Source organism: Globicephala melas, chromosome 2 (genome assembly GCF_963455315.2).
Source record: "Globicephala melas chromosome 2, mGloMel1.2, whole genome shotgun sequence".
Classification (NCBI taxonomy): Eukaryota; Metazoa; Chordata; class Mammalia; order Artiodactyla; family Delphinidae; genus Globicephala; species Globicephala melas.
In genome coordinates, this window is record NC_083315.2 from 62,698,483 (window position 1) to 62,714,120 (window position 15,638).

General features: G+C 46.6%; 1 protein-coding gene across 3 annotated transcripts in view; it reads right to left on the minus strand.

Annotated features, from left to right (window-relative positions):
• THSD4 (thrombospondin type 1 domain containing 4) overlaps positions 1–15,638 on the minus strand; it is a 628,347-nt gene that overhangs the window by 9,899 nt on the left and 602,810 nt on the right. For all 3 annotated transcript variants that reach the window (XM_070044883.1, XM_030875085.3, XM_060294046.2), the window contains 5 exons: positions 15,348–15,623; positions 8,865–8,994; positions 7,705–7,909; positions 6,945–7,118; positions 5,121–5,294 (listed from right to left, as the gene is read on the minus strand). In XM_070044883.1, the coding sequence (XP_069900984.1) occupies positions 5,121–5,294; positions 6,945–7,118; positions 7,705–7,909; positions 8,865–8,994; positions 15,348–15,623 (959 nt within the window). The remainder of the gene's footprint in view (positions 1–5,120; positions 5,295–6,944; positions 7,119–7,704; positions 7,910–8,864; positions 8,995–15,347; positions 15,624–15,638) is intronic.

Below are 15,638 nucleotides of genomic sequence, written 5' to 3' on the forward strand. Positions count from 1 at the left end.
GGCTTGGGACAATGTCCCCTGGTCAGCCCTCCGCTCCCAACAGGGCAGCCAGCAGGAAGGCTTTGTCCGCGGAGTCCAATCCCCTGGCTTCTTACTTGGAGCTAAAGCTCGCTGCGGTTGCGGCCATGAAGAAGCCAGTCAGATAATGACACGTCTTGGTTCATTGTGTTAGGTTATGGAAATACGATGCACGTAACCGCCTATAAGTTATTCCATTTAGTATCTATTACTTTGTAAAATGTTTTTTATTTATGTTTGGTATACTCTTAATACCTTTTGATTAGAAAATTTTACAAGCTGTGATCTATACACTTTTAAAGACTTTAAAGAAGCTCTTGCCTTTATGAATAACCTGTAAACATGTCTACAGCTGAAACTCAATATTATCCTTGCTGCTGTATGCAGGCACATGGTGAAATAAAAACAGAGTGGAAAAACCCACGTCACTACCCAGCAAAAGTACCCCAAACCCAAGGCAACAGACAATGGATTATTCACACAGGGCATAGTAAACATCTCCATCAGCAATTTCCACTTTGTGCCTTCTTTCTTCCATCTTCACAGACATCCAGAAAACTACAAGTCTTCTTAGTTTTGGGACTGTCTGCTCAGATGTTAGAGAGTAAATGTGATCCAGACACAGGGGCAGACAAGAAGGCTGCTCTTAATAGCTAAAGACTGTGAAAGAACCATCCGCCCCAGTCCCCCGCAAGAACTAAGACAATCTAAGGGTGAAGTAAACCCAGAATTGACAGGGAAGAAAGAAAGCATCTGCGCATGAATAATAGACCTGGTGGAATATCTTAGGAATAAGAGTTGGGCTACTTTGTCTCCAGAGTAGAAAAAGACTCCCCAAGCCTGACAGGTCTCATTCTCTTGGGCTGGCTTCTCCACCGGCCTCAACAGGACCACTGCTAGCACCTGTGCTCACAACTTCCCAGGGAGTCTCTTCCCCTAAGTCCACGTGAAAAGTCCCAGGAAAGGACTCCATTTGGCTCGGTTTGGGTCACATGTCCATCCTGGACTAATCACTGTGACCGGGCCAGTGGGGTGTTCAAGAGGCCAACTCTCATTCAAACCACGTGTCTGGAAGGAACATTTATTTTTATATCCTGAAGTCAGTTAATGTTTAAGACTTTCTTTCAACACAAATGCTCTATTTCATTTTCTTTGGGGATAATATCAAATTCCCAGGGCAGGGAGGTGCCAGCAGGCTCTGATAGTCTTACAAATTCAGAACGAAAACCTTGTCCACAATCAATCATGTCCTGACCCTTTGGATGACAGGCAATAAATCCCATGTTTCTAATCTTAGCAGAGATAAATGCTGCCTTCACCAGGATTCATGCGACTCTCAGTTCTCTGAGTAGGTCTGGAGTCAATAGGACACCCACAGGTCAAAAAGACCTGAATCGGGCTTCCCTGGTGGCGCAGTGGTTGAGAGTCTGCCTGCTGATGCAGGGGACGCGGGTTCGTGCCCCGGTCCGGGAGGATCCCACATGCCGCGGAGCGGCTGGGCCCGTGGGCCATGTCCGCTGGGCCTGCGTGTCTGGAGCCTGTGCTCCGCAACGGGAGAGGCCACAACAGTGAGAGGCCCGCGTACTGCAAAAAAAAAAAAAAAGACCTGAATCCTGCTCCCCTTTCTTCTTCCTCAGACATTGGTGGACGTGTGAGTCGAACTGCACTGTTTATCTTCTCTGAGTGAAGGCTGTTATGATCCAGTATTACGATTTCACACAGGACTCTTCCCATTGCCTCAGTTTCCGTGAATACTTGGTGTAATTAGTGTCCCATACACAGTCTGCTTCTGAATTATCTTTGGGGTGTAGATCCTAGGTGTTTTGCTACCAACAATGAGATAGAAACACTGGCAGAAAAAATAATAAACATGGAGAAAGGGAACTAATATTTATTAAGTACTCCCCACGTCCTAAGCAATGACCCTTTTATTTTTATTTCTTTATTATTATTATTATTATTATTTTTTGTGGTACGCGGGCCTCTCACTGTTGTGGCCTCTCCCATTGCAGAGCACAGGCTCCGGACGTGCAGGCTCAGCGGCCATGGCTCACGGGCCCAGCCGCTCTGTGGCATGTGGGATCTTCCCGGACCGGGACATGAACCCATGTCCCCTGCATCGGCAGGCGGACTCTCAACCACCGCGCCACCACGGAAGCTCAGCAATTACCCTTTTATATACAGTGTCTAATGAAAACCCAATAGCAACTCTAAAAACTTGATATCATTATCCTCATATTTGGATGAGGAAACAGGCTCAGAGAGGTTAAATTACCTGCCCCAACTCAGAGAACTAAGGCGATGCAGAACTGGGATCTGTTATCAAGTATGTCTAACTCTGATACCGACTTGGGTAGCACTGGAAGTACTTGAATTCTTTCTTTTCTGAATTTTTAAATATTTTACACTTTGTATTATAAAAATATTAAGGAAATTTGAGAAGAAAACACTTGCCCATGTTGTTTATATAAAAAACTATACTTTGAAGTGGTTGAGATAGGGTTCATATACTTTCATATTCTGTTTTTCACTTGCCTTTATATTATATGTATTTTCCACATCTTCCTAATTATCATTGTTCTTGTTACGTATCTTAATGAGTTACGATATACCATAATATCCCTAACCATCATGCTATCATGAACATCTCTGTTGAAAAAACTGTTTTTTCTCCTGCTAATTATTTCCTTAAAATGAATCCCCAGGAGTGGGGTGATTGGGTGAAGGCAAATGAACATTTTTATGGTTCTTGACTTTTATTACCAAACTGCTTTCCAAAGGGGTTGTGTTGATTTACAAGGAAAAGGCAGTCCATTTCTTTTCAGGGTCTGTTTTTAAAGCTACTTAAAAGAAATAAAATTCTATATGGAGCCAGAGGTCCAGATAATGTGTAAATCATGGTCATCAGCCAGAAAGTCTTTGGAGAACCAGCCCCGGGAGCCAAATACTAAATGGCCCGAGAACTCAAAATACCGATGGTAATCATAACGGGGCAAAGAGGGAATGATTTTAGGGGGTTCATGTTCAATTTTGGAACCCTAAGGAAAAATTAATTAATCAATTAAGTTACTTTTTTGAGGCTTTTGGTATTATTGGTTCTTCATAATGAACAAACTTAACTTTTTCTGTTTCTGCTTCGTTCCCCCAGCTTTGTTGAGATATAACTGACAAATAAAATTGTAATATATTGAAAGTATGCACACGATGGTATGGTATACATGTGCACTGCGAAAGGATTCTTACAGTCAAGTTAACACATCCATCACTTAGCATATTTACCTTTTTTGTGTGTATACGTGACAACACTTAAGTTCTACTCGCTTAGTAAATTTCAGTATACAATACAGTATTATCTACTATAGTCACCATGTTACACATTAGATCCCCAGAACTTATTCATCTTATAACTGAAAGTTTGAACCCTTTACCAACCTCTTCCTATATCCCCCACCCCCAGCCCCTGGCAACCATCATTCAACTCTGTTTTCCTGAGTTTGACTTTTTTTTCAGATATCACATATAGTGATACCATGCAGTATTTGCTTTTCTGTGTCTGGTTTATTTCACTTAGCATAATGCCCTCCAAGTCCATCCATGTTGTTGCTAATGGTAGGATTTCCTTCCTTTTTAAAGGCTGAATAATATTCCATGATGAACAAATACCACATTTTCTTTATCCATTCATCTGTCGACAGACACTTAGATTATTTCCATACCTTGGCTATTGTGAACAATACTATGAACGTGGCGGGGGGCTGGGCAGTGCAGATATCTCTCCCAGATAATGATTTTCTTTCTTTTGTATATATACCCAGAAGTGGGACTGCTGGATCATATCTATTTCTGCTTTTGACACTCAAATACAGACACAGCTGACTTTATTAACAATAATAGCGCTAGAAGCTACAATTTATTGTGTGTTTATTGTATGTCAGGCACTGCACTACATACTTTGTACACATTACTTCATTTCTTCTAAAAGTAACCTCATAATGTGCTTCATTATTGGCATTTTGTAGACAAGGAAACCATGCTGGACCATAAGCTTCCTGAGGGCAGGGATATTTGTTTTGCTCAATGATGTATCCTAAGGGCTTAGAGAGAAGAGCACATAGTAGGTGCTCAATAACTCCTGGGGTTTTTTTTTTGAGATATCACCAATATCTGTTAAAATGGCAAAAAAGAAACAAAAACAAAAACAACTCAGACAATACCATGATCTGATGATACAGAGGAACTGGAACTTTTAGACATTACTCACAGGAATACAAAAGGGTACAGCCACTCTGGAAGAGCTTGGAGCTCTGTATTAAATTAAAAAACCATTTACTACACAACTCAGCAATTCCACTCCTAGGCATTGACCCAGGTGAAATGAAAACTTATGCACCCATAAAAAACTGTACATGAAAGTTAAAACGGCTTTATTCAAAATCACCAAACACTGAAGTGTCCCTCAACTTGGGAATCAACAAGTGTAGTATGCCCATACAATGGAACACTACTCAGCCACAAACCTAATGAACTATTGATGTATGGAACAATGTGAATAAATCTCAAACGCATGTGTATTACATATAAGCAAAAGGAAGCTGACTCAAAAGGCTACATACTGTTATATACAGTAATATGAAATTTTGGAAAATGCAAAATTATGAGGACAGAAACAGACGAGTGGATGCCAGGTGCCAGGTTTGAAGGAAAAAGTTGACCACAAAGGCACAGGAGAATTTTGGTGGGCAATGGAACTGTTCTATATCTTGATCGTGGTGGTAGTAACACGACAGTAATGTTTGTCAATAATGACAGAACTATATACTAGTTATGGGTTGAACTGTGTCCCCCGAGAGTTCATATGTTTAAATCCTAACCTCCGTACCTCAGCATCTGACCTTGTTTGGAGAGAGGGTCTTCACAAATTAATCAGGAATAACTACTGTTGACAGAATGAGGCTCCAAGAGCATAAGTAGCTTCTCCAGGGTCATGGGTAGCACAGCTGGGGTGCAAACCCACCCGGCACCCCTGGGATACACCGAGCCCTATTCCCTGACCCAGAAACAGGTCAGGGGACGGACAGACACACCCGGTTCCGGCCACTCACCTGACTCCAGCTTCCCACAAACCACTCCACCTCGCCCGTGCAGGGCCCGTTGTCACACGGGGTGGCCTCCACTGGCCGGTTGTTCCCGCAGCCCTCCAGCGGCAGGCTGCTGACATGGTTGGTCATGCACACCACCGAGCGTGTCCGCACTCCAGCCCCACACTCTGCCGAGCACTGCGAGACAGCAAGGGGCGCCTTAGAGGGGAGGCCTCCCCGCAGGTTCTGAAGCCACTCTCAGAGGATGTGAACGACAGCGCGTTTCCCTACCACCTCTTCCCCTGGAAACCTCTGACCATTTGTCAGGCGCGCTTTCCTCCATTACGGGATATCAGTATGGCACCCTGTCCTAGATTTTCAGGGACGGTCTTCTTTCCAAATAGCCTGTCCCACGGCTGTGAGTAACACACTTACACTTGTCAGACTACTGTTTTGGCTTTCGATTTCGAAAATCTATTCAGCAGCAGAAGAGTGAGGGCGCGAAAACGCGGGCACACCATCTGCCTGCTAGTAGCTGAGTCTGGACTGGTCTGGGAAGGGACGGCGGAAGTCTGTCACAAGACATTGCTGCCTGATACTAAGGCAGATGGCTCCAGTCCCCGAGGGCCATAGCTATGGGAGTATTGGGAGGTGGCCTGATATAAAGGGAGAGCTGGGCCTGGGAACTGGACACATCAGTGTTAATATCCCTGCTATCTGTGTGACCCATGCTCACCTGGACAGCTGGTACAGGGACACATGCCTGGCAGGATGACTCAGAGTCTGCACTATAACAAGATTTCCAGGGATTTGTAGGCACATTACAGTTTGGAAGCACCTTGAGGGATTCTGCTAAGGGAAATGGTGCAGACCTGGCCTAATTGGGAGGGAGGCACTAAGGACAGAGGCAGCCACTAATGTCTCCATCCCAGTTAAACCTCCAAGGTCTTCTGAAGAATCCAGAAACCCAGAAACTGTTCATCTGATGAGCAGTCCAGCTGCGCTGGTCAGAATATGCCTACTGCCAGCCAATCAACATCTTCTACAAGAAAAGGCAGGCAAAACTCCTTATCTCCTTCCCCGCTCGCTCCTTCACCCCAGCGTACATCCTCGAATTTTGCTTAGTATTTTTCCCTAACATTTTTTTTAAATTATGGTAAAATACGCATAACATAAAATTTACCATATTACTCATTTTTTAAGAGTACAAGTCAGTGGCATTAAGTACATTCACGTTGTTGTGTGACCAACACCACCATCCAACTCCAGAATCCCTCTCTCTTCTGATATAACTCTTATTTTTGTCTTTGATAGATGAATTCAATTTCTTAATGGCTTCCCTCGTACACAGGTAACTGGTGGGCTAATGATGAACTATATACACCTTGGAGTTCATCCTTGACACCTGACACCAGGGACCCTAAGGCGGCTGCGCTACTGGGGAGGGGAATGGTGGGATTGGTTTTGAGTCTGTAAGAAGCAGGGAAGGGGGCCTGTCATTTGCTGAGTGCCTGTTCTATGCCAGGCACGCCCAAGATGTAGGAAAGTTGTGATGTAATCCCTCGCTTTATTTAGAATTTCATTATCTAATATTCGTGTGACGTGCTAAGGAGAATTAAATGAATTCTTTCATACCCACATCTCGATCTTGGAGGCCATCAGTCTTCATAGAAGGATAGAAAGCCTACAGTAGTTCACCTCTGGGTTTTTCCCCAAAGCCAGAAATCACCTTTGGGATTCCAAGCTAGCGATTCGTCTCTGTGTGGTTTGGGGCACGTCGTGATGCACAGCTCCTGCCCATCAGACCAGCAGCCTTGGTCCCACCCGCCCGCCGTCCGGCACGCTCACCCTCTCGCTCCACTCCGTCAGGAACCAGCTCTTGGCGCAGGGTCCCATGTCGCAGTTCTCAATGTCATTGGGCCGGAGTTTCATGTTGCATTCCTCGTCATCGACCACGTCCCCGATGTTACTCACACACTTCACATCGCGGGTCCTCTGCCCCACTCCGCAGGGCACCGAGCACTAAAACACAGCAAGCGCACATCAGCGCACCGGGCAGTGTCAGCTCTGAGGGTCCCTCTGGTCAGGGTGCCCTCGTCCTCGTTACCCGCCACCTGAGCAGAGGACGGGGTGGGGCGAGACCCCTGGGTTGCTGGGTCCCCTCTCAAGCGATGCTACCTGGGGAGGATCCCAGCCTGAAAACATCACACGCCTTCTCTCTAAGATCACCTTGGATGTCTCGCCTACTTTGATCCTCTGGGCCTCAGTTTTGCCATCTATAAAATGGGAGAGCACGATTGGAAGGAGGAGTTGGCTCTTGCAGCCTTTGCCAGCCTTCACTCCACCGTGACACAGGAGAGAGAGGTCACCTGTGTGCACACGGCTGCCATGGGCTCACCCTGAAAGTTGGCCCTTAAGTCTATCAGGATGACAGGATGGCCCTATCGGCACATCTTATGGTTTGCAGAATAGTCCTTCCAGAACCCCACAGGAGGGGTCCTCCTGGAGAATCCAGGGTTCTCCCACGTCAGGTCTTGGAGGGGGGAGGCAGGAGGGTGGTGGTAGGTCTTGGAGGGGGAGCTCCAGAGCAGGCTGGCCTGCTGCGTACCGAGGTCCAGTCCGTCCGGATCTGCCACTCGCTGCAGATCTTGAGCTGGCAGGTGCTGGTGGTCTCGGGCTTCTCCAGGTGCTGGCAGCGGTAGGGCTGCACCGTCAGGCTGCGGTTGGCATACACCTGGCGACACAGAACCTGGCGGTGCTGCATGCCCAGGCCACAGGTTTTGCTGCACTCAGACCACTCCCCGATGTCCCAGCTAGCTCAGGAACGAGAGATCGAGAGGGACCGGTCACTTCAGTCAACAGGAAGAGAGCATCTTACACAGAAGTTGGCCAAGCCAACTTACAAAGAAGCGTCAGAATTGTTATGGGTGATCCCCAGCCCAGAGCAGTGCCTGGCAGTCTGCCTAAGGCCGTCTGACTCCATAAAGAATGTGGCTCTGTTCCATATTCTCTTTCCCAGTGATTAGGGCCCAGATTCCGTAAAATTATAGAAAACCAAGAACGTACAAAAGATTTTTATCTCGTCAGAAAAATAACTCCAAAGATGAGTTTTATTACCCTGCAGAACATTAACCCACTTTGGAACTAACTTAGAAATCTTCTTCCAACCTTTGTTATTTTTCATGAACTATTTACATATCAGTTTCACATATTCTCCTCTGTTATCCTGCTTTGTCATTTCCTTAAATAAGACATCGGCACATGGGCACTAGGTCTTCGGATGAGAATTATGTTCTTATTAGTTTGAGAATTATGTTTTGACCCCTTTTAGGGCTTTCCCTCCTTGTTCTTCTAAAAGTGTCCTATTTATTATTCAATAACTGAACCAAGACCTCTCCTGAGACACTCCCCAAGCAGATGTATTTGTGACTTACATTAGTCTCTCTCTGTACACAGCTCGCCTGAGCACTGACTGCACTGGATTGTAACTCCTTGCTCCCCTCTTTGTTTTCCTTGCCAGCTAAAACCTAATTTCTCCAGTTCACCAAAGGCTTCCTGGGAGTGTGCTGAGCAGTTAAAGGCTGTGAGCTCCTGTGTGAATCCTGAAAGCCAGGTGCACTTGCTAAACAGATTGCATTTTATGCATAGACTAAGTCTCCTGTTTCTAAATCAGATGTAGGCTGATTTAAAAATTAGATTACATCTGCTACTAGGGTCCTATGCACAAGCAACTAGAAGTGGGCTGAAAACAGGCAGAGGCCCTCTTACAAGGCTGGGCAAGGGAAGATGTTGCAGGGTTCCTCCTCCGGGGTCGGCTTCATGCTCGAGTCACAGTAGCTCTCAGGAACCTCTTCGTGAGTGTTTCTGTTCACACAGCGAAAAATAGGGTACTGCGATCCTGCAGGGACAAGGAGAACACACTCTAATGCTGGGCTATGAACGCAGATGCGCAGAGATCCGGATGCTGATGAAGAAAAGCCTCAGCAACAGAACGATTCACGCACACACACTCCTCCGTTCCTGAGTTTACACGCAGCTCCTGCACAAGGGATTTCCTAGGCACCGTCCGGGGCAAAGAAGAGCAGGAATAGTTCCTGCCCTCAAAGGCCTTATAATCTATTTGTGGACATGGTTTGAACTTGTTCAGAGGCAGATAAAAACAATTCCCCTAAGAGTTCAAGACAACAAGAAAGATCGATAGGCAGGGGAATGATTATAAAATGAACACAAATAATAACTTTCCACAGACATGAAAGAGAGAGGGTTTTGCAGAGAGAGGGTTGGTTTTGGATAGCTGTGCACACGTGTGTCTTGGAGGGGGGCTCTGTCCAGGCCGTGGAACTGGAACAAAAGTGCATGGCAAATTGGCCTGCAAGAGCCAGGTATGACTGTTGAAGCAACAGTCAGGTTGGGGCAGAGAAGCAAGAAGATTCAAGAGAGGCTAGAAAAGCAGCTGGCTTCGCCTTTGTAAATCATTTTACACATTCCCCCAGTAAAGGACTGATCCAGTGGAATTTTGGTTATTTGAGTATGTGACTGCCTCCTATGAGATGGTGAGTTTCTAGGGGACAGGACTGGTGCTTGCTCAACCCTGTAACCCCAGTACAGCAGGGGAGTAAGTGCTCCATAAAAGTTTGTTGAGTGAATATTTATCAGCGGTCTAACATTTGTTTTTGTTACTTTGCTAAAAAAAAATACTGACTGCTTAAGTTTTTTTTGTATGTTTTAAATACACAGCCTCATGTTTCATACTTAATAAGGCATAACCTATTTTGGAGAAACAGTCAAAGTTTGTTCAGTGAAATTTCTAGCTCTCAACGGGAAAAAACAAAACCAAAACTGATTCAATTCGGCCTGCCTCTCTCTCTCTCTGCTACCCCCTGGTGGCAGCACTGAAGTATTACTACTGGGTGTTTACAAAGAACCGTAACTGGGGGAAGGCGCAACCCGAGCGTCTGGAGTGTAAGATGCTTTTTCATAAATGACTGTGCACCCACTCCACCCACCCCCGGCCCCAGTCTAGGCCAGTAGCTGAGTCCTGCTGGGTAGAACACGGGCATTTAGCCTACAGCTTTGTCTCAGTTCTGTTGCTAATTGGCCAGGCATTTAGAGTTTCTCAACTTCAACTTGCTATAATTTTAATTGTAACTAGAGGGATAACTTTGAATGTGTCTCTAAATATTTCAGTAGCCACGAAGTGTTCCAATGCTTCTTTAAGCTGATTTTGTGGGACACACCGAGCCAGAAGGTAGTTCTTGTAAAAAACATGACAGTTTGTAAGACAGTTTTGAATCAGAAACAATCGTTTGTTTAAACTACTATGGGTGTAAACATTTACAATGCAGCTATAACTTGAGACCATTATTTTAAAATAATGTTCCAATTAAGCATAATTATTAGCTGAGTAAAAAGCAGTACTACGCATAGCACAGGGAGATCAGCTCCGTGCTTTGTGACCACCTAGAGGGGTGGGATAGGGAGGGTGGGAGGGAGACGCAAGAGGGAGGAGATATGGGGATGTATGTATATGTATAGCTGAGTCACTTTGTTATACAGCAGAAACTAACACACCATTGTAAAGCAATTATACTCCAATAAAGGTGTTAAAAAAAAAGCAGTACTGGCTATAAAATTAATAGGAAGCATAAACTTTTGTGGAATTAAATTTTGTCCGGTAACATATCTGCTTCCATTAAGAAGAGATTTTTAATGAAATTCAGCAAATATTAAGGACATTGTGCTGAGTTACAAAGATGAATAAGATTCAGTTCACAGCTTCCAGGATACTCATTGGGATGCAGTTAATAAGGGCTTAAGTAAAAATTTTATTATTCAGCCCATCCCTTTCCCATCAGACCATGCGGGTTTAACTTTTCTACTTACACGTTTGTGGCTCGGAAGGCAAAAGTAACTACCCCAACTGCTTGGCACTAATGAGGGGGGGATTGAGTATCTTTAGCTGAAAGGATACAAGTTACCCTAGGAATGCTCTGTGCCTTGGAAAGATGGGTCCTGTTTGGGGCTGTGTGCACTTTGGCCACTGCCTGCCTTCCCCCTGGTCCAGTTCCAGCGTTTAGACAAGGACACAAACTCAGAGGTACTCTTTCTGTCTCCGATGGTGGGAAAACACTAGATCTGTAGTTCTTGACTCCAATGACCGAAAAGGTTTCTTTCTCTGGGTCAGTTTATATTTCTGCAGAAAGGGAGACTATCACTCAGAATGGTATCTGGCCACCTCTTCATTGTCCAAGCATGCCACACAATTAGCCCTCTAAGTGCTGGCCAGCAAGAATGGGGTGGGGAGGTCAGGTGCTCGCTGGGCTTCAGGTAGCAGGAACAATCTGGGATCAGTTTGGTTGGGCTGTACGTTCAACGTGTTGATCTAAACAGAAGTATGTTACGTTGGAGGGGGGACTGTATCACAGGTAATCAGTGGACATTAAAGGAGGTAAGTCAGTGAATTCAGGGGACCGTGTAGAGGTCAGTGAGGCATTGTGGAGAGATGGACAAAATAAGAAGAAAGAAAAAATTAAATAACTCTAGTCTTGGAACGTAAGGGATCAACTGGGCCAAGCCAGGAGCTTGACCAGATAAACAGAGGTCCGGGCAGTGACTGGACAGAGTATGGGCCTCTCTTGTACACCAGTGACAGGGCTCCCCCCCGTGATCATGCTATCATGATGCTGGAATTTTAATCTGCAAGGCACAGAAATGTGTGGTCTGGTGAGTGTTGCCAGGAAGGGCTGGAGGAGAGTCTGGGAGAGGGTTTGTGTGGGGAAAATGATGAGATCACGAGGCAAGTGGACTTGGGTTGTGTAGAAAAGAGATGGACAGCCCTGGCAGGCTCAGAATTTCTTGGTCACGGCACACTTGTCCCTACCACTGACGACCATGAGATGAGCTAAATGTTTTGTGCATCCACACTGCCTCCCTGCCCTGACATCTCTGAGGCCATCGCTGGCTGGGAGCCAACCTTAGAGGGAGCAAAGGGGTCCCTCCACCATGCCTGGTACAGAACAGATACAGACTGTTGAATGACCACCTGGATGAGTCCAGTGAACACAAGGCTGGGTGAGCAGCACGCAGGGTGCGTGGCAAATGGCACATGCTCTTGTCCTTGTCCCACTGTGTCCACAATGCAATGCCTTATGGTCTCCAGACAGGCCTACATCTCATCCTACTGGAAAGGCTGGGCCAGGCTGTCTTTAAAGACATGAAATGGAGGACACTCTTCTATACATGCCACCCTTGATATCAAACCACATAACAATCTTTATCCTTTCACCTAGTTTTCACCTAGTTCTGAGTGCATCTGTTTTCACCTGATCTCACTTAGTTCTGAGTGTATCTGTTTCAGTTAGCAGGCATCACACCACTACCTAAATGGCAGACTATTTCAGCACTATCAAAATACTTTTTGGGGGCTTCCCTGGTGGCTCAGTGGTTGGGAGTCTGCCTGCCGATGCAGGGGACACGGGTTCGTGTCCCGGTCCGGGAAGATCCCACATGCCACGGAGCGGCTGGGTCCGTGAGCCATGGCCGCTGAGCCTGTGCGTCCGGAGCCTGTGCTCTGCAACGGGAGAGGCCACAGCAGTGAGAGGCCCGTGTACCGGAAAAAAAAAAAAAAAACCTTTTGATCCTGGGCTCCTATGTCAAGTACATTTCATTTCACACTGCTTACCTCTATGGCGTCATGGACGGATCCTCACTAAACTGATTTTGGCCTTAATGCATAATTATCTCTAGCTTTCTGCCTCTTAACAGGCATTTAACTTTCCCTCATAAGGCTTATAAGAGAAGTTGGCACAATGACTCTCCAGTTCACATTCTCTGCGCAAGTATTAAGTATAAGCACAATAAAACCTCCATAAATCAGCACTCCAGTTATGAAGCCATCATGGAACCAGCAAAGATTCCAGGCAGGAAGGGCTCCAGACCCCAAGAGGAACCAAAGACTTAAATTCGATCCTCAAAAGCCATTAAGTCAGCACTCTTACGAAAAAGATAAAAGCGTTAAAGGTGGTCATGAAAGATTTTTCCATGTGTTGATTATGCCATCGTTTCCAAGTTTTGTACTCTCAGACGCAAGTCTCTTGAAGAAAAGGAAAAAAATTCCCCAAACCAGTACGCTGGAGGTATGTTTCCCAGTTGCAGAAACTCCTCAGGGATACAGCCTCTGTTTCTATGGTAACCTGCCCTCAAAGAACAGGTGTTTTACAGTCACAAATAGCACTTTACTACAAGCAGGAGGCTATCACCATGTATGTGAAGGAAATCATGACTGCACAGTTATACATATCCTTGCAATGAGGATCTAAGGCACCTGGAACAGAAAAGCAGCATCAATTTCCAACCCAGGTGCAGAACATCAGGTCAGGGGTTTCTGGACACCACATCCCACATCTATCTTGCCTTTGAGTGTTCAAGGACACAGGACCATGAGTCCACATCACAGTCCAGACTGATACTGACCCTTTTACACACAGCCAGGCTTTGCTTCAAGCCTATCACAACTCTGCTGCTTTATTTATTTTTATAAATTTATTTATTTTATTTTTGGCTGCATTGGGTCTTCGTTGCTGCACGCGGGCTTTCTCTAGTTGCGGCGAGCGGGGGCTGCTCTTCGTTGTGGTGTGCAGGCTTCTCACTGCAGTGGCTTCTCTTGTTGTGGAGCACGGGCTCTAGGCGGGCGGGCTTCAGTAGTTGTGGCACGAGGGCTCAGTAGTTGTGGCGCTCGGGCTTAGTTGCTCCGTGGCATGTGGGATATTCCCAGACCAGGGCTCGAACCCATATCCCTTGCATTGGCAGGTGGATTATTAACCACTGCGCCACCAGGGAAGTCCACAACCCTGCTTTATTTAAATTTCACCTAGACTCCACCTTTCCCCCTAAATCCTATTACTGGATCTTTTCTTGCCGTTGGAGAGATGCCCTATGCTCCCACTGGTGTGTGGTCCCCTTTGCTGCATAAACTGACTTCGTTAGGCTACAGCCTTGCTCCAGGTGTTCTGAGTTGATTGGTCTTAAGATAATGGGACAAATACAAGATTAAGAATTTACTGAGGAGGAAGAATGGAGCTGTGGAGTGTAAAAGCTAGCTAACTAACACTGCAAGCTCCCAAAGCATTCTTTTTTTCTGAAATCCTTAGATCTGAGAATGACTTTTTTTTTTTTTTTTTTTGCGGTACGCGGGCCTCTCACTGTTGCGGCCCCTCCCATTGTGGAGCACAGGCTCCGAACGCGCAGGCTCAGCGGCCATGGCTCACGGGCCCAGCCGCTCCGCGGGATGTGGGATCTTCCCGGACCGGGGCACGAATCCGTGTCCCCTGCATTGGCAGGCGGACTCTCAACCACGGCGCCACCAGGGAAGCCCTGAGAATGACTTTTGAATGGCATTTGTGTAAGTGTTCCACAACCTTGACTCGTACGTCAGCTTGTAAATCTTGAACTAGGTGAGTGTATTCTCTGATTATTAATGAACACACTGTGCGGGAAAGGGTTAACTCAGCAGGCCTGGGTTGCTCAGACCCTGCATATTCCAAAGAGAGACCTGTATTCAGGACTGGTCCTTGACCAGGGCTGGAGACAACCTCAGAGCCCTTGGGATATTCTGCTGATAAGAGTTTTTCTATGCCAGAGATCTTGGGTTGCGCTCTGTCAGTTTGACAAGCTAGTTTCTGACAACAATGTGATTTCTGTGAATGCCTGTCTTTGCATGCCTGAGGCCTTAGGCCATGTTGTATTAGTTTGACCTCTGGGGTGCTAAAGGTTGAGTAGCTAATGTGGGAGCTACAGGCCTATGTGATTGAACCCCAATAAATCCCCTGGACACCAAAGCTGGAGTGAGCTTCTCTGGTTGGCAGTACTCGGCTCATATACAATATTGTTGAGAGAACCAAGTGCATCCCTGTGCCACTCTACTGGGAGGGGATACCTGGAGGCTGGCGCCTGGTGTGTCCTGGACTTTGTCACACGTGCTTCTCCCTTTGCTGATGCCAATCTGTAGCCTTTCACTGTTACAACTTGGAACCATGAGCACGGCAGGTTTTCTGAGTTTTCTAAGTCCTTCGGGTGGATCACCGAGCCTGAGCGTGGTCTTTGGGAACCCCCAACACAGCCTCACACTGACGAGCAACCTCACAGTCAGGTTCAAGGAGGGGAAGCTTTGCCACGTGCCTGGGGCCTACCTGCATGTTCCCCACTCCTGCTCGGGGATCTGCAGAGACCCTCCTAGCCCGCACATGAGCTCACCTTTCCCGCAGGTTGTCGAGCATGCCGTTGTCCCCAGCTGTTTCCAGTTGTGATCCCGGCTCCGCCGTGGGGTCTGTGGTGCTGGTGGTACCACATTGTCCGGCCGGTGGGGAGAGAATCTATCAGGATGCCTGACCGGGAAGGTCTGTGCTGATTCCGAGGTGAATATTTCAGGTGCCCCGCCGTGCACGTCTGCCTTCTCTTCGTCCCCCTCTTTCCCTTCTCCCTCCTGCTGATTCCCCCCTTCTGGTACCAGCTGGCCGTTGAAGGGCTCCCCTAGGAGAGGCAAGT